The sequence below is a fragment of the Pagrus pagrus genome (genome assembly GCF_965226575.1).
Source record: "Pagrus pagrus genome assembly, chromosome: 2".
NCBI lineage: Eukaryota > Metazoa > Chordata > Actinopteri > Spariformes > Sparidae > Pagrus > Pagrus pagrus.
This window is the reverse complement of record NC_140186.1, coordinates 8,734,643-8,756,402: the sequence shown is the minus strand read 5'-3', so window position 1 is coordinate 8,756,402 and position 21,760 is coordinate 8,734,643. Positions and strand designations below refer to the sequence as shown.

The 21,760-nt window shown below is 42.6% G+C and overlaps 1 protein-coding gene across 2 annotated transcripts; it reads left to right on the top strand.

Moving 5' to 3' along the window:
* The first annotated feature begins 1,034 nt into the window (after window positions 1-1,034).
* Window positions 1,035-21,457, top strand: stox2a (storkhead box 2a). 2 transcript variants are annotated; one of them, XM_084373363.1, is made up of 4 exons: window positions 1,035-1,682; window positions 12,320-12,472; window positions 15,370-17,950; window positions 20,617-21,457. In XM_084373363.1, the coding sequence occupies exons 1-4, from the start codon at window positions 1,316-1,318 to the stop codon at window positions 20,816-20,818; spliced, it is 3,303 nt and encodes a 1,100-aa protein (XP_084229489.1). In that variant the 5' UTR covers window positions 1,035-1,315; the 3' UTR covers window positions 20,819-21,457. The 2 variants fall into 2 exon arrangements, with proteins under 2 accessions (XP_084229489.1, XP_084229490.1); XM_084373364.1 differs by lacking the exon at window positions 1,035-1,682 and adding an exon at window positions 9,230-10,634.
* The last annotated feature ends 303 nt before the right edge of the window (window positions 21,458-21,760 follow it).

Genomic DNA, 21,760 nt, shown 5'->3' with positions numbered 1-21,760 from the left:
TGTATTTACAACAGTAGTGTTGCGCTCAGAATCTGTGGAGGTTGGCAAACCGCACAAAATGTCAATTTCTACATAATGTTGCTTTAAGTCAATGCTGCTGGACTGTCATCTCCCATGACAATCCAAACCATGTGACTTTATGCAGGTTCTCCAGTGCCTCTTTCAGGTGCAAAAATGCTAACTAATTTCTGTGTTTTAGGACTCCACGCTCTTGTTTTGCTTTTACAGCCGAAAACTTTACTGTTTTGCTTCATTATCACTGTTTTTAGTGAAAAAGCTCTGATGAACCCACCGTACACTACCTAGCCAACAACAAACAGCAGACAACACAGTATGAAATCAGCGACTAGGAGGTGGAGAAAGTGGAGAGTATAGCAACGTCCCTCAGGTGTTGGTGGAGACCAAAAACAGAGCCAAAAGGAAAAGTGAATATTGGATTCATGATCTGAAACGTGACTCCAGATTATTGCATATGTGATTTGATTCTGCTGGATGTGTAAACAGGAAACTCTTAAGTGCTATATCGTAGGCAACTGGACTTGTTTCAGTTGCCTAGCTTAAAATATAGCACTTTGAATTAGCATCACCTGGATGACTGAGAACCTTCATCAACTAAATAGGCAACTGTTTTCCCTATCTACTAAAAAAAAGTGATAACATTTCACAGTCAAGCTCAAAAATGTAACTGTAGGAACAAGAAAAAAAACGTATTTGGTGTTTTGGGTTTACACATAGATATATAAAATACAATAAAAACAATAAAATACCATATACAATAAAATGCTTAAGTAGTTATAAAATAAGATAAAATAAAATACTGAGGTAAATAAAATAAAATGCTGAGGTATCGAGGAGTAAAGGAAACTGGAACATAAGGGATTATTAAACTATTTCAGGGTGAGGTCTGACTGTGTTGGATTTTCCGAAGTGGAAAGTTGTGAGTTTCCGAGTCGCTCCTGAACGCAGCACCAGTCCTCGCCTCTGCTGTGCTGTAAATAGGTCCTAATGCTCTCTGACAGTCCGGGTGGCTGCGCTGAGCTTCGTGTCAGGTTGCAGACTTCCCTGAGTGTTTTTACACGGAGCACCTGCGTGTTTATCGTCGCGCTGCAAACTCTGGATCAACGCAGCGTGTTTTTTTTGTTTTTTTCTCTCGACCCTTTTAATCCACGTCTTTAAAATGCGTAAACCAGCTGGGATTATCATGAAGTTTTCTGGATTTAAACGTGAGACATCTGTGTGGTCTAAACAATGTCGGACAGTGAATTAAGACAGTAGTCGTCTATGTGGACTGAAGTTGAAGTGACCTGAAGCAGGAATGGAGGAGAAGTTGCTTCAGGTCGCTCCGCACTCCCTGGCTCTGGTGCTATCGCAGGCTCGCACGGGAGATAAGGAGGATTCCCCCTCACCATCACCATCATCATCATCATCACCACCACCATCATCATCGGTAAAGTTACAGCATCACACCGGCTTCGAGGTTTTCGCTAGTTTCAAATCTGTCAACATGCAGCATTTCTGGAACAAGGCGCTGACACAAGCTCTGTCCGAGATCTTCTTCCTGGGCTGGATAGATGAGTGCGTGCTGCTCATCCAGGGGAAGGAAGTCCATCTCCAGGTCCTCAGGAACGGGTGGAACCGACGGACCCTGAAACCACCACAGGGCTTCAACATCAAGTGCATAGGTGGGTTTGTTGTTGTTGTTGTTGTTGTTGTTTCAGAAACATTCAGATGCATGCAGAGCCATGCACAGTGCACATGTCAGTCCTCCATACAGTGTGAGATGAAGATATCTACTCTACTAGATCTCCTCAAATAAAGATCTTTGGGATCATTTAAATACCCCAACTGAAGTTTATTGTTTCAGTGCACTGATGTCATTTTGGAGAATAAAGTTTATTGTTAAAGGATAAGTTCACCCAAAGATGAAAATTCATTCATCAGTCATTATCTACTCACGCCCATGCACATGGAAAGTTGGGTGGAGTTTCGTAGTCCACAACACATTTCACAGCAAAACAATGTCGCAGCATTTCTCCTAAACAACTGAAGTAGATGGGGACTTGTTTTCAAATGTAAAAACATGACTGAAAAAACAAAACAAACAAACTATAAAGTGGTCCGGCATAAATCCAAGTCTCTGGAAGTCTCTCAGTTTGGCTCCAGAAATGTTTTATGGACCTCAAATCTGGCTTTCCATTGGCATGCGGGTGAGGAGATGACTGAATTTTCATTTTTTGGTTAACTTACCCTTTAAAATAAATCCTGCCTCCGTTACATAGCTTCTGTTAGACACCGACATCAGGGATCATTGCAAAAAAAAAAAGAAAAAAAAAAGGTGCGTCTATTGGCCGATATATTGAGTATTTGTTGGGCCCTAAAGTGGCAATAACATGTTATAAATCTGGCAGATCTTGGCTACCAACCACAGAGTCTGTCAGAATGATTTGAATGGATGACATGAATAAAATTATTTAAATGTTCATCTCCCATGGGCCACATTTACTTGCATGCCACTGAAAAGCATTTCCTCAGGTATTTGAGTCATAAAATCCTAGAAGAAAAAAAAAAAAAAAGAAACTGCAGAAGGGAAGGCTCACATTGCTGCGTACAGGTTTCAGGTATCGTGCACCTTACAACCGGAATGATCTGCAAAAAAAATCATGCTCCGTCCAAATAGGTGCTCAAGTAACAAGGAACCAAAAGTGGGAAAAACCCCTCGGCAACGCTAGCTGACTAATGAGAGGTTTCTTCTTCATGGCATCAGTTGCTTTCTGCAGGGTCTTCATCGAGCTGATTTATAAACCTATCTATCGGCTTGTGAACTACCGTTTTGAATCCTTAAATTTGGCATTACACCTGTCGCCATCTTGTTTTGTTTTCATGCTGGTTTTAACACCTTTAGGACCCGGCTGATTGGCATTTATGGACCTCCTTTTTTTATTTTAATTGGAAGTTAAAATAGTTTTCCCTGAGGTTTTATACGATATTGTCCACTCCCTCTGCAAGTCACGGCAACAGTTCATCTGGCAGATTGCACAAAACCAGTCGGAGCTAGTCTGATGAAGGGGGTTTAGGCAGCATCTCACCTTTTAAACTTAGCTGCTTCATGTCATGTAGACTTACTCATTGAGATAAAAGAGCCGGGACTCAGGCCCGGTTTAACTCCAGTTCGACATTCCCACACTCATACTCATCTACTAATGACAAGGCTATAACTCATGTATGTGCTGGGACAGGTTTGAGGTACTGTGAGCAAGTCTAACCACTGCGCCAATCATACTGCCTTCACAAGTTTCCCCTATCTGTGTGTGTTTGTGCACGAATGAGAGAGGCGTGCAGCATGTCACGGATCACCAAATTTATGTCTCTTTCACAATTGAGCCTCAGTTTAGGTTATCAGCTCCATCGGTGAGCAGCATCAAACTGTAGCAGGTTACAAACAGAAAAGACTTTGGAGCAGGAAGAAAGAAATGATGAAGATATGGGTCACACCCTAAATCTTGAAACGCCTTTTTTAAGACATGTAAACACTTTAAAGTAAGCTTGCAAGCAGGGTATCTACTATCTACTATGTTTTATTTAGTAGAACAACACGTTAAAAATCTCTTACGCTTGTGTTAACTATAGACTTAAGACTTCATCTGCAGCAACCGATTCAACTCATTCCAAAAACCCTTGTGACTGCCAGACGAGGGAACTGGAAGTGCAAAAATGCTAACTTTTTTCTGGGTTTTAGGACTCATTCTTTCGCACTCTCTTGTTTTGTTTTTACAGCTCAAAACTTTTCTGTTTTGCTATCACCAGCAGCTGTTTTTAGTGGAAAAAAAGCTCTGGTAAACCCTCTGTACACTACCTAACTCAAGTGTTGACGGAGACCAAAAACGAAGCCATAAGGAAAGTGAATGTTGGACTCCTCAGGCGGTCAGAAATGTGACTCCAGATGAATGCATACGTGATTTGACGTCCCTATCAACTTAAAAAGTGATAAAACGTCAAAGTGAAGCTCAGAAATTCAACTGTAGGAACAAGAAAAACCTATTTTTGACAAAAAGGCGGGCTTGAAAGCTGCTCTAATCAATATTTTTATAAAAACAGTGGATTTCAATGCTATGGGTAAGAGATTGCAGAGAGTAACGGCCCGACTATGCAGATCCCCTCAGCTCTATCAGTCGTTTTAGTGTATTGTAGCCTGTCTAAGGCAGCTCTGTCTGAATAAGCAACTGTTTGGTAACAGTTTCCCAGATATACAATACTTTCAACTCAAGCCAAACAACTCGACAAATCAGCTCCTGCACCGACTGCTAACGTCCAGACTTCTACATTACAAACACTTCTCCATTGAGCTGCTGCATTGATTAAAAGCCTCAATACCTTCATGTCTGTTTTAGTCCAAAGGTAAATCTTAAGATAGGTTGTGATTTTGGTATCTGTGTTTCTGTGTCTCTCTCTGTTAGCTGTAATGACGTAGCTGCACTCACACTACTGAAGCAAACACCGATAAGCTGTGGAATGTTTGTCTTATGGCTAATAACTCACCAGACTCTATAATGCCAAAACCAACACGGCGTATATGCACTTGGTCCAGATGCAGATTAGATTACGTTTTTGTGTAATATAGATTATAGAAACTCATAATGTAGGATATTTATTAACTTGGTGAAGAGTCAGACGGTGCATGTAACAGCGCAGGGGCGGCATAATCAATCTTTAGTTTAATAATAAGCGCATGGAGTTACATTTTAACCTGAAACAGAGCTAGCATGCAAAACCTTTCTATAAACCATTCAGATAGTTTTTCCCCTTTAAGTATCAGAAGAAGCTTAAATGTAGGTGTTGCTGTTGTTTGTTCTCATGTTGTAGAGCAATAATAACTAAACACAGATGAAAACCACTGCAGAAGCTTGAGCTGCAGGTTTCTGTGTGACTCATTGTCTCAACTGAAGTGTCGAGACTTTAATTTGTGGGACAAGTTCAAACAAAGTTCAGACAAAATAGGCTATTAATAACCTTTGTGTGTAGAAGGTCAGCATTTGGTGTAACGTATACAGCAAAACTACATGACGGTATTGTCATTTAAAAGTATTTTTGTGGACAGGCCGTGCACACAGGACTGTAGGAAGTTGCTCAGACATTATTAAGGCTGTGGGAAAACAGGAAGGAATAACAAGCGCAATCATTTGAAGATAATTAACAGGCAACACTCGATTATTGAGTCTAAAACACCGAAGTCATGTTGTTGTGAAATGCATTCTTATGTCAGATTTCTGCACTTATAGCGAGTTTCCTCATATGACTGCTACATGTTTCAATAATGCGGTTTATCCCCCAAACTGCCCGAGAATGTTTGATTAGGGCCGAGAGCCAACAAGTAGATGGATTAATACATTTAGACAAAAGTTGTGGATTTTCAGCTGTGTGGAAACTTTTTTAAAACTGACAATTCAATCTGATTAACTGAGGGACTTTGTATCCGTTAGCAGGCTAAAAAACAATGGGCTGGGAGGAGTGTGGGCCTTTTAAGGAAGGAAAAGTGGAGCATTTGTTCAGGAAAACACTCCTGCAGTGCATTCCCTCCATTGGAAGGAAAGGGAGGGTCCCAGTAGAGAATTGGGGGAAATGTTTTACGCAGCAGACAGATTTGTTACCGTTGAGCTTAATGTCAGACCAGGATGTGTTACACTCAAAATAATTTGCCTACAACATTAACTTTATGTTTTTTAAAAATTATATGTCCAAATTCCATCTAAGTCTATTACAAACATTCAATTTAAAGGGTTTAATGCAACAGTTGGCTCAATCTTGTGACCAGCAACATATAAAGAGGATACCCAAGAGCAGGTTTGCAAAAAGAAATGATTTTCATTTACAAATGACAACAAAATTAACCAAATCTCTCCAAAGTCTGGAGGCCAAAATGAACGAAAGAATGGGGGAAGGCTGGGCCATCCATGCAGTCGCCCGTAGGACCCAGAACTTCCCTCGCTAAACTAAGAAAAACTTCATAAACTAAACTAGCAAAGCCACAAAAACAGAACGACCCGCATCCTCAAAAGAAAACCAAAGACCAACTGAGGAAGAAGACAGAAACACTCAGACCTCCCTTAAATATAAGGCAGGGCATAATCACCTGATTAGAGGGAAGAGGAGCAGAGAAAGCACATAAGGGGGGAGGGGGTCACAATCATGTCGAGTCAATGTGTAGAAATTAAATGACTAGATGTGTTTTTTATTACAAGAGACAGAATAACCAACTTGAAATGCATCACATTTATGTGTAAAACACTTGAAACATGTTTATGTCGAGGTTCCCCTTAACCCTTGACTCAACATGATAGAAAAACTTTGCATTAAATGTAAAAACTATACAATGAACTTACATAATACAATTTGGTTGAAAATCTACATGTTATTAAAATACTTAAAGTCAACATTTTCTGGCTTTTTTTAGTGTATTTTTCTCTTTCATCTCTTTATTCTGTGTCTGGCTGAAATTGAAGAGCTGAAATTGAAAATACATGTGTTGTCATAAATGATCCACTGGAGGGCAGACCACCGGCACAAATGGTCCTGTTTGCAAGGAAGTCGGATGAAGTTGTAACAGGCCTCAAATCCTTTAACTGTACCACAGCTCAGGACTACTGTCTTAAACAGCAGGATACTACCAGCCCACTACTTCATCCAAACAGAGTGCAACATCACTATAGACGTTAGTCTGTATAGAAATAGTCTATTTGATGGATTGTGATAACATTTTATACAGACATTTATGTTTCCCCATCATCTGATGCCATTGTCAGGTCGGGCAACCCAGCTGTACTTTATGTTTAGTGCTAATTACCAAGCGTTAACATGCTAGCACTCTGGCTAAGATGGTGAACATGAAAATAACAATAACTGGACAATTTGTAAAATATGGTGTAAAACATTCAAATGTGAACATTGTCAACAGGATGTGAAGAAACAACAGTGTTGATGTATCATCATAGACCTCTATGTACTGTGTTGCAGAGGTCTCTACTGAAGTTAGCATGCCAACAAGCTAGCCCTGGCCCGTCCTGTCCCCGAATAACACTTTGTACCGCAAGAGGTGATAGTCTGATAGACCCGGTAGCTTCAGCCAGCAGGGGTATAAGTGGCGAGTTTGCTGCTTAGTCTAATACTGTAGGTAAACCTGAACTCACAAAATGTCAAAAAGGAGATATTTTTATATTGTTTTCGTTGCTAAACAGAAAAACACAACCGTACACCTTCTGAATTGACGAGTCTCTCTTTTGCCGAGCTAAGACGAGCTTAATTGCCATACACTTCATCCAAACTCTTCTTTCCACAATCACTGGTCTAAAATGAGTAAGATGTGAAAATATTGCGCCTCAACACGCCGTTTTCTCGCTCCTCTGTCGCTTCACGCCTCTCCTGTCCCTGCCTGCTGTGTCTTCTCGTCCCTGGAGTCATAGTCCCGACCTGGGGACTCCTCTGTACTGTCTCCCCCTGTCTTCAAACTGGCATCCGTCAGTCTCAGAGACAAACGTCAGTCTCAGAGACAAACGTCAGTCAGTCTGGGAAGGCCGGTTGACTGAGCCCGGTGACTCCTCTTAGTCATCCGAGGTTGGGCTCCACGGTTAGCTGAGCTTCTTGCTGACGGCAGCTAGTTGCTCCAGCCAAAGATAGCTACAGCAAAGAGCAGCAAGTCCAGCCCCTTTATAGTTTTAGAGCTACCTTCAAATTCTGGCCATTTATTGCAGATGACAACCTGTTAAACATCAGCACATTAGCACTGCAAGCATGATAGCTGCTGCTAATAGCATTCAACTCAGAGCACAGCCTCGCCATGCCTAAGTAGGCCTACAGGTCCACAGAGCCATCTGTCAGATTAACAACCATGTGATTCAAAATAAATCGGTGCAATCTTTTTGTCTGTAAGATGTAAGAAAATAATGAAAAATGTCCCATTTTAGTTTCAAATCCAAACCGTTTTTCAATTTGCTCGTGTTCATCCGACTAATCGGTTAATCGACTAATCGTTCCGACTCTGATCGCAGCATGATTTTACAGGGGATACCTAGCGACAATTCAAATCTTTGTAGTCGCTGTGGATACATGTGTTTTTCCACTAAACAGGACATCCAGCTATTTTTTGTTTGTGCAATTGCGCCTCAACGCTTTGTGGCGCCACGAAGCGCCGGAGGATCTCGGTATCTCGGCAGCGATGCAGGAGTATTTTCTGTCCGCGTAACAGACGGTCCGTCCTCGTCTGTGTGGTGTCTGTCTGCTTCTATCTTGAGTAACTGGCTCTTTAAGGGAACAGCACTCAAAGGTAACAGCTATGAGATCATCGGCTTGCGTCGTCATGGCAACTAAGGCTGTTGCAGCACTACTGAGAAATAAAATGGCTGGCGTGGTGTCGCTCTCCCCCTCCTCCTCCTCCTCCTCCTCCTCCTCCTCCTCACCCCTCCTTCCCTTCCTCTCCTCTTTCTCTTTCGTATCAGTGAACTGGAGCAGATTGGTTGTGACACCGTCCCCCCCCCCCCCCCGCCTCCACCTCCCTCCTCCACCCGTGCCCCGTCCTGCCCTCTCACTTTGCTCCTTATTCTGTCCCTCCAACCGTCCATTCACACTCCACACATGTGAGTCAGCAGCAGTCTGCAGCTTTGCAGGAGCTGCCACTCCGGACACGATTAAGGTGATGCTTTGGGTTTTTTCTTTTTCTTCGTTTGACAGCTCCACGCAGCGTAGTTACTGAATCAACCGGTGGAAAAAGCACTGATGAGGAAGACACAAATCAGCGCCCCTTTTTTAAAAAAAAAAAAGATTCCCCTTTTGGTTGTGGCGCTGGTCAGGTCCGTAGCTTTGGCCTTACAGTCAGGTGAGACACAGAAAAGAGGAAGGAAGGATGGTGGCTTAAGGGGGCCCCCCTCATCCTTCAAGATACAGAGCTAGTAGGGGTGAGCGAACAGGAGAGGAAGGAGGGTGAGGATAGAAATTCAGCCAAAGATTCAGAGCCGGAGCTATTCCCCGGACATCATCTGAGGGCTGAATATTTTTATTTTTTTCTTGCGTGTGTGTGTGTGTGTGTGTGTTTCGAGCTGTTGATATTTGCTCTCCTCTCTGCCTTATGTATGTCCTCGATCTCTCTCTCCCTCTCCCTCTCCCTCTCTTGCATCCTCCCCTCCCCTCCCCTCAGCCTCAATCACCCAGACACAGACGCATGCATGCTCACGCAGAATCGCGCGCAGCAGGCGGATGCGCGCATACACACTTTCTCTCTCTCCCTCGCTCGCTCTCTCTCTCTCTCTCTCGCTCTCCCGCTCTCACACACACACACACACACACACATACACACGTACACATACACACACACACACACACATACTCACACACCCTTCCTGGAGGTGCTGGGAGCAGCTGCAGCATTAGCGTTGAAAGAGATTTGCCGTTGACTGGAGTTTGCATCCCCCCCTGTTAATGAATGGATGCTACGGCGGTCGGCTCGGGAGCTTCATCCGTTGGATTGCGGGAAACGGTGGATATCTATTCTTGAATTTATTTATTTATTTCTATGCTCTCCATTTTTTTCTCCCCACCCTCTCCTGGTGTGCTGTTGTCGAAAGGACGATGGGGTCTTGTGCTTGATCGGATAAAGATGGAGGTGAACGTGGCGTCTCCGGTGCTTGGCATACTATTGAGGTTTCACTGCCCGTTAGGGTGAATGGAGCTTTTATTTCTGCTTTTTTTTAAGTGGGCTCTTTTGTTTTCCGGGGATCGGCCGAGCACTCCTGTGGTGAATTGAGCTATTGTCGAAGACTGGGCCTCTTAAGCTTTGAATCTTTGACTATCCATCCATCCCCTCCCTTCCTTCCCCTGCCACCTTCTACTCAAAAGGAACAAGCGGATTCCCAAAACCACCGCTGAAATCTCTCCTCACCGTCCTCCTTGCTTCCAATGCCCCATTTCCCTCATCTCTACCCCTGCCCCCCCACCTCTCTCCTGCTCCCTCCTCCCACATCAGAGCGGCTACGTAATGTGCCTCCCTACGCATGCAAATGGGGATGCTACAAATGGTGGCTGGGACTGATGCCGATGAAAGGGTGATGCCTCGCGCAATCACCTGCACCTCTGCCACCGCTGCCATCGCTCCAGATCAGCCTGGGAGAGCCCAGCAGCCGATGACAACCACCCACAGTGCGAACACGGTCGTTTGTAGCTTGCTCGTGGATGTAAATGAGACGTGTGTATGTGTGTGAAGGTGCACACTGGTTCCTGCCATGTCTGGTGTGTGATCGCTCTAGCGGGACGTTCTTACTGATGCGGGGGAGGCACTGAGCCTGAGGTTGGTCGACCTCCCCCTGCACACCCCCCTACCCCACCTCCCTCTTTCCTTCCCCTTTCTCCCCCTTCCGCCCCTTCACCTTATCCCAGAAGCCCCCGGGGGTGAAGGCCACCTGGTAAAGGGGTCACGATGAAGAAGAACCGCAGCAGCAATCTGCGGCGGGCCTGGCCCAGCTCGGAGCTTAGCGAGCGCCCGCTGGAGCACAATCTCTCCCGTAGCGAGAAAGACATCCGTGTGCAGAAGCAGCATCTTCCTCCCCCTCCTCCCCCTCATTTCTCTCCGTCCCCGCCAAGTTATCGTGCGCCAGGTGAGTCTGACACTCCCACCGACAGAAGCTCCACCCTCTCTCTACGCAGAGATACTCGGGGTTAGCAAAGACACAGTTTGGTTTGGGGGGCAAAGGGCAGAGTTCAGTGTAGAAAAATATTTTCATGTTATCGAGTAGGAAATGTTGATAACTTCCCTTTTTTTAATTATTTCTCTAATGTATGAAATGAGGTCAAGTAGAAATAGAAAAAGAGAAATATTCTCTTGTCTTTTGGCTTTTTTTTTTAATTCATTAAACTGAGAAAATCTCTTTAACTTTCCTACTTCCTGACATATTTTCACATATCGTTCATATTCACTGACAAGTGTTCGAAAATATTGATAAAACTAGTGAGACAAAATGTACATTCATCAGCTTAGTGAGATTTTTTTTTTCATTTGTTTGATATTTTCCTAAATACCCAAAAGTTCAGATTTTGTGGGATACATTAGTCGCATCACGTTTGTGCCAAATGTTGTGACAGATTCGTTTTTTGTGTTTGTTGAAAATGCAATATCAAAATATCTGATGTTCCTACCCAGAGAATCTAATCCTTTCAGCCCCTTTTTCTATAAATATTTATTTATTTTTCTGCTGTTTTTTCATGTTTTATTGTAAGATGTGAAAACATAAATACTACAACCTTACTACCACCCCTCTCAGAGACTTACCCTGTGTATATCTTACCAAAAAATACTATAAAAGGGAAAGGACAGGCTGATTTTTTTCTCTTTTATTTATTTATTTATTTATTTTTACAATTCACTGGCAGATCCAGCTTTTCTCATGTTTACTGAAAACGGAGCAAAGCCTTCTAAAGCCACATAAAGCTTAAGGGGCTGTGATACTAAGCAGAGATAACGTCATCGGTGTTGCTTAGCTGACCATTCAGCTGAGTGTGGTGAGGAGGCAGGGCCCTGCACAGTGCTCAGCTAAGCTAAAGGAGTGTGGACAGCAAAATGCTAGCATAACTTTAAAACGGTGATCAATAAGGCAACATTCATTCTGTTGGTGATACGTAATGTTAGGTTAGAAATGAAATACGGTGGCTGTGATGGTATATTTTCTGCATCGTGTGGTGCGATTCTCTATCGATCATCAGATTTAGGTCAGAGGACAGGGTCAGCCTCGGCACAGATGCTGCAGCGGTGGATTCAGTGTGTTGCTTTACGACCTTTCGGCAGGGCAGATGTTTGCTCTCGGAGGGGCTTGAAGCCGGGCCGTCTGGTTGTAGGATGATCTCACTACTCACTATTGCTGACAGCAAAGCCAGCTTAATTCAACAAAGGCAACAGAGAATTTCTGTGTGTAAGCTCTCAATGTGGTGCTAAAGTGAGCTACATTTTGTTAAATTTCAAACACGGTTTGGTTTTGACATGCTGAAGGGTCGTGTAAGCTTCCTTTTCTGTTTGTGAGATGAATTGAATAATGAGGCTGCGAAGACTCAGGTGATCTCACGCTACGGTTGCTGCAGCAGCTGCCTCGCTTTGCTAACCTACGAGAAACAGGAGGAACGAGAGGCTAAAGGAAGCACAGAGGGGAGGGGTGGAGCTGTTCCAGGCAGCATGCAAACTGCTGCTGTTTGACCATTACATCATAGCTTCACACGCTGCGCCTGCTGTTCATTCATGATCTCACAGTTGTGCTTGTGCCTCCTCCTCCTCCTCCTCCTCCTCCTCCTGCAGGTGACGTGTCTCCGATCAGTATGTCGCCTATCAGCCAGTCACAGTTCATCCCGCTGGGGGAGATCTTGTGCCTGGCCATCTCTGCTATGAACTCTGCCCACAAGCCTGTCAACCAGGAGGCTCTGGTGGAGCACCTCACTGCCAGCTTCCCAGGTAGGCTCCTCTGACCTCCTTCCTAAAATGGGACGGCACTAAAGCATGCAGAGAGTGACTTCTGAATACATCATGTGGCATATGTAGCTATAAAAATGAGCAGTTACTGTAAATACTAAGGTGGAAATGTTTTTTTTTATAAAAGCCAGGTTCAAAGAGCAAAGTAATCATATATGAAGGCTTTAAACATATATTGATTTCACCTCAGGGTACATTCTATTGATTAACTGAGGATTGAGACATGTCATTACGTAAAATCATCATAATGTTTCAACGGGAATAGATTTGAAACAATTAGTCAATAGACCATAATGACAGGGCTGCCATTTTCCTCTGGTGTCAGGCTCAGGGTCCTTTAAAACACAGGGAATCTGTCAAATTATTATTATTTCACCACTTTCTGATTGATCTGCTACTGAAAAGTCGGCCGATAGTAGAAATCTAGAGAGACATCGGGCCATATTTCAGGTTAAAACAACATATTTGATCCATTTGTTAATGTTAGCATTCAACCACTTCCTAGCTAACGTTATTATTTTATTACATCCAGTGCATTTCCCTTAGAGGTTTAAATAAAGATGTCCAAAGATGTATTTTAGATTTCATTTACACTTTTCTCATCGCAGTGTGCAACACTATCAAACAATAGTGTTAGCTCAGAAGTGGTTGAGTGCTAATGTTAGTTGTTGTCTAATGGAAGCTAACGGGTAAGTGTGTTGCTTTAAAATATAAAATATGGCCTGATGTCCCTCTGGGTTTTCACAGTCCCTTGTTTCATTTCCCAATTTATCATATTCCCTATGTTTTATCCATCTGGCAACCTGGAACACAGCAGAATGACATCTGAGCCTCCCACTCTGCGACGTCAGAAGAAAATGGCAGTGATGTGAATATGGTCCATCAAGGGATGAGTCGATCGACCAGAAATTAATCAGCAAAGTTACTTTAATTATTTGATACATTTTTCAGTAGTGCCAGTTTCTCAGATTTTAGGATTTGCCACTTTTTCTGTCATATTTGTGAGAGTAAACAGAATATCTTTGAAATTTGGACAAAATAAGAGATTTAAAGACGTCACATTGGGCTGTGGGAAATGATGGAAGACTTTGTTGTTATTTTCTGACAAACTTGAATATTAAATCTACAATTACTCCAAAATCCTGCCTAAAATGTACTAGAACACAGCATCGTCAGCTCCCTGCCCCATCCTCCTCTACTATATGTTTTACTTATATATAATGTGACATTTTCTGAATATATGTGTGAAGTAATGGGAAGAACCTCAACCAGTTGTTATTTTCTTTTAAAAAAACAAACAAAAAAAAACCAACCAGACCAGTCTTATTGTAATTGTTAAGCTTGAATACAACGACACCATGCAGAGTGCAAAAACATAGATTTCTCAGGGTTTTTTTATTATCCGTTTCTACCATCTACAAATTGTTGTGATGTTTTTATTTTAATATCTCAAATCTTTTAGTAGCATATTATATTTTCTTCTTACTAAATTGTAGAAAACAGTCAAATCCAGCGTTACTCGTAATGTTGGTGAAACAAGTCTAAAATGCATCAAACTCGAGGTTTAAAAGGTTTAACTGCTGTGTAACCAGATTGTTAGTCAAATTTAATGGGAAGCATGTCTTTCAAATTCATCTTTACCTCCATACAATGGCAGAGTGGAAGGGAGTTGAACTTATACGTTGCATCATGTCAGTGTAAAAAAAACTAACACTGGGGTGATGTAATGTCAGGCAACACGAGGCCTCGCTAGACAAAGGTTATGAATGGTGCTGTTCAAAATGAACTACTTTTAATGTTGATTTGGTCATTTATGTAAACTGACTGATGCTTTGTATCCTGATTAAAAATCTTCAGGAGTCATCCGGAAATGGGAGTGTTGAGTTTGTTAAGTACCATTTGTTTTTACATACATTACATTAAATCTTGGACTGCATTATGGTATCAGTATTGTAGCAGATATAGAAGTCGTACGAGGATTTTAAAATGCATTTGGATTTGCGTGAACAGAGGAAGGATGTATAAAAATGAAAAAAAAAATGTTTTCGCAATTTCTAAGAATGAAATAGAAGAATAGAAGAAGAAAACATTTAAATATACAGCTGTTAAAATTCTCCGTCTGTTCAAATTAATGTTGTGTGGTAGATTAAAGCCAACATTGGTAACACTTTATCATAAACATCATTAATAAATGCTAAATTTGTAGTTAATTAAGCTCTAGTTGATATTTTATTGTTAACAATTACATTTCTTTATAAATCATAAAGTAAGGAATTGTAAAGGTTTATAAACATAATTTTCAACATTAGAAATTGCTTAGTAAATTTACAAAACATTATGTTATTTGTTAATAGGGAAATAATTATTAACCAAAGTTAATTTACCATTTGTTAATGATGGTTATTATAAAGTGTTTGGTAATATTTCCAAAGATACTGAATATGTCAAGCTGAATTTCAGAGAAATGTGAATAAAACATTGTACAGTACATCCACAATAGAACTGGGCAATATGGCCCTAAAATAGTTGAGACTGAGATATGTTTAGGTTTTATTGCGCACAATAAATATCTCTATATTTTGAAATCTCCTCAACAGCTCATAGATGCTCGGCCAAGTCGACCAAATCAAATATCTCAATATTTTTTGGCTAGACCAAATACTTCAACATCGACAGGATGACTGTTGGTACTCTCATGAAATATTAACACAAAGGCATTTTTGATAAATAATCCTCAGTAATGTGGATATAATAACTAAGTGGGTACAGGCAAGTATCAGAAAAAGTAAAGCAGTCTGGTAAGTTCAGAAAATGACATCACTTTACTGTGAAAATTTATGACCTCTGCTCCAACTTTGTCCCATCTGTGTTTCCTGCAGGCGTGCCTACACCCAGCTCAGAGGTTCTGCGACATACCCTGAACATGCTGGTGCGAGAGAGGAAGATCTACCCAACTCCAGAGGGCTACTTCATTGTCACCCCCCAGACCTACTTTATCACTCCCTCCCTTATCAGAACCAACAACAAGTGGTATCACCTGGACGATCGGCTGCAAGAGCGCCAACCGCAACAGTCACAGCAACAGCAGCAGCAGCAGCAGCAGCAGCAACAACAACAACAGCAACAGCAGCAGCAGCAGCAGCAGCAACCTCAGCAATGCACTTCGCCTCAGTCCGGCAATGTCACACCATCCACACCTGGCTGTCTGAGAGAGAGGCCTCCTCGCAAGAATCACAATGACTCATACAACTCCTATCGCGAAGACTCGTCCAGACATCATACTTCTGCGCTCCAAAGTAAGTCACCTAAGGAGCACAGGGGAGATTCTTATCAAAGTAAGCCGCCCAAGGATCACAACAGCGGGGAACCTCCACCAAGCACGTCAGCCAAGGAGCACCGAGGAGAACCGCCGTCATACCCTTATCCCCCTCCTCCCACTTCCCCTCCTGTACAGCAATCTCCGCCTCAAGATCCCGCTGATAAGAGCAAAAGCATCACTTCTTTCCCTTATAAAACTGACACTCTGACCAAAAAGAAAGAAGGAAGTGGTGGTGGCGGAAGTGGCGAGAAGCAATCCAAAAGGTTCGGTCTCAGGCTCTTCAGGCTGAGTTTCAAGAAGGACAAAATGAGGCAGCTGGCCACCTTCTCAGCCCAGTTCCCCCCAGAGGAATGGCCTCTTCGTGACGAGGAAGTGCCAACCACGCCCATTCCCCGGGAGGTGGAGATGGAGATAATCCGCCGTATCAACCCAGACCTAACAGTGGAGAATGTGGCAAGGCACACGGCTGTGATGAAGAGGCTGGAGGAAGAGCGTACGCAGAAGAACAAGGCGGGGTCTTCGGCCCAGCACAGTGCACGCAGCAGGAGGGGGAGAGGACACCGGAGGGCGCCACATGGTAAGTCCCGCTCACACAGCAAGCCCAGAACTTCAAGGGGAGACCCGTCTGAGGGTTCAAACTGGGACCTTTTGTTCATGGAACGGGATTACCGCTTCTTTAGCCACTCGTTAGTTCGCTCACCTCGGGAGGCCATGTACACCTTGGAACGCAGGCGAAGCGGAGGCGCAACATACCTGGTCCATAGTAACCCCAACATTACTGAATCGTACTGCCCAGTTACCCCTGAGTGGGACGTGTCTGGGGAGCTAGCCAAGAGACGGACAGAGATGCCCTTCCCTGAGCCATCGCGTGGGACTTGCCAGTCCAGAGTGCAGAGAAGTCACAGTCATAATCAGGACAGGAAGTCGCGTCATGAAAGGTCTGATCAAGCTAAGGAACGCTCTCGATCCATGGACAACTCCCTTAAAGGCCCATCGCTGGGGGCGCCAGAAGACTTTGAACCCAGTCTGGAGGAGCGTAGTCATTACTACACCGATGACGGCACCCTGCGCGCCACGCAGAAGTCCTCCCACTACTCAAGGATCATGTTCTCTGCTGCTAAGTTCCACTCTGATTTTAATGTGCCTGATTTGGGGAAAGGAAGTTTGGATGAGTCAAGGATCCGGAGTACGATGGAGAGGAACAAAAGCAGAGACAGCTTGCCAACGTACAATGAGCTAATGGGACTTTCTCCTAAGCCCTCAACAGATGAGTACTTCCAGTGCAATACGTCAAATGAAACAATCCTAACTGCCCCTTCGCCTCAGGCAAAATCAGAATATGACACATTAACCTCATCAGGGGGACTCCGAAAGGGCTCTCCGGCTGACCGCCAAACGCCTCACCTCACCTCTCCTCACACGATGGAGTACAAAGAGGACTTGTCGGCAGCAAAGGGACAGAACGGCTCAGTGCGACTGACGCCAAGCCAGACGCCGGAGCCAGTGCAAAATGCCCGTTTGACGCCACACCAACACAATGTAGATCCTGGAGGGGGAGGCGGCGGTATGGTGATCAAGAGGAAAGAGATCTTCAGCAAGGACACTTTGTTCAAACCTCCACACAATGCCTTGTCCACAGGCTATGTGGACAGCAGCTACACCAAGTCCGGCACATTGCGGAAAGCCTCACATGCCAAATCAACAGAGGCCCTAGACAATCCTGAGCCCCAGCAGCCTTCCAATTCAGCCACTTCCTCAGCGTCACCTGCAGTTTTACAGGGCTGCTTAGAGCCAACAGTCCCCTCCGCCTCCTTTGACTATTATAATGTATCAGACGATGAGGAAGAGGAAGAGGCAGAGGAGGACTCGCACAAAGAGTTGGCAAAGGCTGAGGACAACAAAGACCACGGGGAAGGGGGTGGTAATGGTGGAGGCAGTGGTGGTGGTGGGGAGGGAACCATGCAGTGGCTTCTTGAGCGGGAGAAGGACCATGATCTGCAGCGGAAACTGGAGACCAATCTGACCTTACTCAGCCCCAAGGAGACGGAGAACAGCAGCAGCCAGAAGTCGGCCCACTCTGCCCGTTTGGACAGCATGGACAGCAGCAGTGTCACAGTGGACAGTGGATTCAACTCCCCCAGGTATGTGCTAAAATTAACTGTAAATGCATATTATAATCGACCGCTACTCAAATCAGCAATATTGGTAAAGTCTGGGAGATATAAACTCAAGTATACAGTGGGAACTAAAATATCCTGATATGTCCGGCTTGCTGTCAAACCAGACAGTCTTTATGTAGTATGATGTGACGAAAAGTCACTCGGAAAGAAATCCTGACTCAAGGTCAACTTAATAGCCTACTGGGAACTTCGGCTGCATTTCACGTTCTCTTCAGTGGATGGAGTTTGCTCAGTTGTCATCACATGACTTAAAGGGTAACTCCATCCATTTTACACATTGAGGTTTTCTTATAGGCTTTGTGGATTACCACTGCATGTATGAAAAAAGTGGTGAAAAGCCATTTTTTGTTCCAGAGGAAGCTGCATGTAATCTCATAAATTGCCTCCAGTGATGTCACTCAGTGGCTAAATTGCATTGTGGGTAATGTAGGCACCAGGTTTTTAAAAGGAAGAAGAATGTGTGGAATAAAAAGGCGATATCTCTGCGTCTGCTATACTGATTTTGATCATTTATTTTTGAACTGTACATAAAGTGTCCCACAGTGTTAGAGGAATGCAACTTAGCCACTCAGTGACATCACTGGAGGCAATTAATCAGATTACATGCAGCTTCCTCTGGAGCCACAAAAGGCTTTATACTACGTTTTTCACATATGCAGTAGCTCTCCCCAAAACCTGTTGTAAACACTTCAATTTGTAAAATTGGTGGAGTTACCCTTTAAGTATGAAACTTGGGTCATGTGACAACCTGTTATTATTGTCATTATGTGGAAACTGTAGTGGGTTATGCTTCCAAACTGAGATAATTCAATAACTATCGCAAAGATGCTAGAGAGGTGCCCAGGTTATTGCATTTACAGTCAAATTATCTTTGTATCTATACTCAGTGGCCACTTTATCAGGTACACCTGTACAATATAATCTAATCTGATATAACATCGGTGCCACGACTTCTTATCTCTAAGAAAATCACAATGTTCTGTTTTTGGTGACATTGTCAAAAATGTGTAAATTCAGGATTCAATACTGCACAGGTGTACCTAATAAAGTTATCAATAAAGAGTATATCTACAGGTTTTTGATATTTTTGAAGCAGGTTTAAGTGACTTAGTGTCCCAATAGTCTTATTTAATCAGATAAACTGTGAGTTAAAAATTGCAAAGGACCAGTTTCCTGCTTTAACAACAGTATCGCAACTTTTCTGAGAGAAGAATCCACCAAAGATAAATGTTGGTTTCTAAGAGGTGTGCAGCGTTGTTATGCTCACACTCCATTTCATGTAAGACCTGGACTGTGGGGTTAGTTTCTGTGTTCTCACTTGTTATGCTAATTTAATTTTATTCACAGATTATATCGTTGTAACATGGAAGTTGGCAAAAAATAAAGCACAACCACCAGATTCATGCTACACAGACAATACCTTTATAGCATTCCAGTAATTTATTAATTACATGATTTCTGTCAGTTGGTGTGTGAATAACTAGAATGGTATTATAAGCAGCTTGGATCTCACATCTGTGACCCCACTGTTGTAATTCCTTCATCTTGATGGCAACAAATGGTTCACTAACCTATAAAATATTTATTAAATATTGTTATTAAGATCATTTTATTATTTCTCAAGTCTTAAAATGGTAAAGGCTTGTGCATAGCCTAAATTTGCTTGAATCAATATTTTTTTATGTTTTATATATATATATATATAATTTCTGTGTATTTTTATGCAAAAAAAAGAAATATTTCCTCTCCCGGAAATAAGTTGCTCCTTTTTTTTTGTCATAATTTATCAGCTTTCCCCCCAGTCAGCAAAATACACTTGAAAATAGTTTCGTTTGTATTTTAGTGGTATACCTCATCCTGGCTAAGCACCACTCGTAGTATACACAAGGGGTGATCTAACTTGCAATCTTTTATTCTCAATTCAAAAAATGCTTTATAGACTTTAACCAGACTTGAAATAACCTATACATTTCTCTATTTGTACTGTTAACAAACAATATTGCCTTAAGGATAGTTCTTTATAGGCACAAGCTCCTCATCTGCCATGTTGCTATAGCTTTAACTCAAGTTGCATCATTTACAATACGTCACCCAAGGAAGAGCCACATGAACTAATTCATCCAGTCAGGGTAGCCGTCTCGCAGGCTACATCCCTCCATTGGTTTGTTCACGCAGCAGATCTGCTGGTCAATTCGGTTATATTAAGTCAGCATACATGAAATTCAGAGATTTGTTTTGAAACACATTGTACAGGTTAGAAAATAATTGTTGAAAATACAATTATGGAGTTTGATCTTTAAATTCCCCAATCATTTGTTTGCTCAAGATTTGTTTTTTTTTGTTTTTTTTACAATTTTATTAGTCATTAATAAACAATTTTATTAGTCATTCAAATTTGGCTGGGTGGTAAATAACACATCTTTCTGTGGTTTCACATACTCAGAGCACATTCGTTTAAATACCACGATCTCTACGATTCACCTTGAAAGTGGATTGTGGATGCCTTCAAGATCAATCACAATCTAAAATTGCCAGATTGCCCATCCCTAGTACACACCATGTGAAATCTTTTACTTTAAGTCACAGTGTATTTTGAAACCAAACACTTTATGTTGTCTCTTGTGCAGGACGCGTGAAAGCCTTGCATCCAACACATCCAGCATAGTGGAAAGCAATAGACGGCAGAATCCAGCGCTGAGCCCCGGCCACATTGGCACCAGTAGTATCGGACTGCCATTCAGCTTTCGCGCCATCCCAGAACCCCCCACCACGCAGCCTGAGAAACTCCAGAAGTCATCAAACTGCCTGGCCTCCATCACCAGCGTCTGACAGGCAGCACAGACTGAGACCGTGAAGGTGGTGGAGGAGAGAGGGAGCGAGGTGTTTTCACCATTTTGACCCTCGCTTTCCTCAACCGATACACACACATACACATGAACACACATCTTCAGACTCCTGAGAATCCATTTTACTGGGACTGTTACAAAAACAGGCATGGCTTCAAGAGACTGTTCCCACAGCTTCAAGAACTTTACTGCAAAAAAGAGAAGAAAAACTACAGAATATCAAGACCACAGTAGGTGAAGAAAACCTACCTGAAGTACTTTGATTTTGGTGACATGGACTCTAGTTTGGCTTATATCAAGATTCTTGACTATTGGTATTGGAAAGTAGTAGACTATAGGATTCAAGTTACATTTGGAAATATCGAAAACTTTTTATAATACTTAACAATACATGTCCAATTAAATGTTCTCCTTCCTGAAATAGTTCTTCAGGACGATTCAATGTATCAGCACAATGTCGAGACAATAAAAGTTGATCCTGAGAACAACGAATGAAAGATATAAAAACATAAATCAGCTCAGATTTGTGTACCGCAATGCAAATGATGTATGTATACTCGATACTTTTGATATCCTAATTATTATAATGGTGGTATTAAAGATGCTATGTGACCAAAAATGATGTTTTCGACAAAATGAGCTGCACCACATTTACATTGTAGGACGTCACAGACACGCCTAACAATCTGAACACAAGGTTCATTTAGTATCAGGTCTGGGGCTTTCAGTCATCACATCACATGATCTTCTTTTCAGCAGATGGATTTTGCCACGTCAAGGAATCGCTATATGTCCACTTGTCAGTAAAGGATAAGTTCACCCAAAAATTATCTTTATCTACTCATGCAGCATTCTCCTAAACAACTGAAGTAGATGGAAACATAAACATAAAATGGCTCCATACTGGTGTAATGCAAGTCTCTGT

Excerpts from the sequence above, each read along its gene's own strand:
- stox2a (XM_084373363.1), top strand. The coding sequence starts at position 1,316 with ATGGAGGAGAAGTTGCTTCAGGTCGCTCCGCACTCCCTGGCTCTGGTG. Across the intron at positions 1,683-12,319 it reads CTTCAACATCAAGTGCATAG|GTGACGTGTCTCCGATCAGT; the intron begins GTGGGTTTGTTG and ends CTCCTCCTGCAG. Across the intron at positions 12,473-15,369 it reads CCTCACTGCCAGCTTCCCAG|GCGTGCCTACACCCAGCTCA; the intron begins GTAGGCTCCTCT and ends TGTTTCCTGCAG.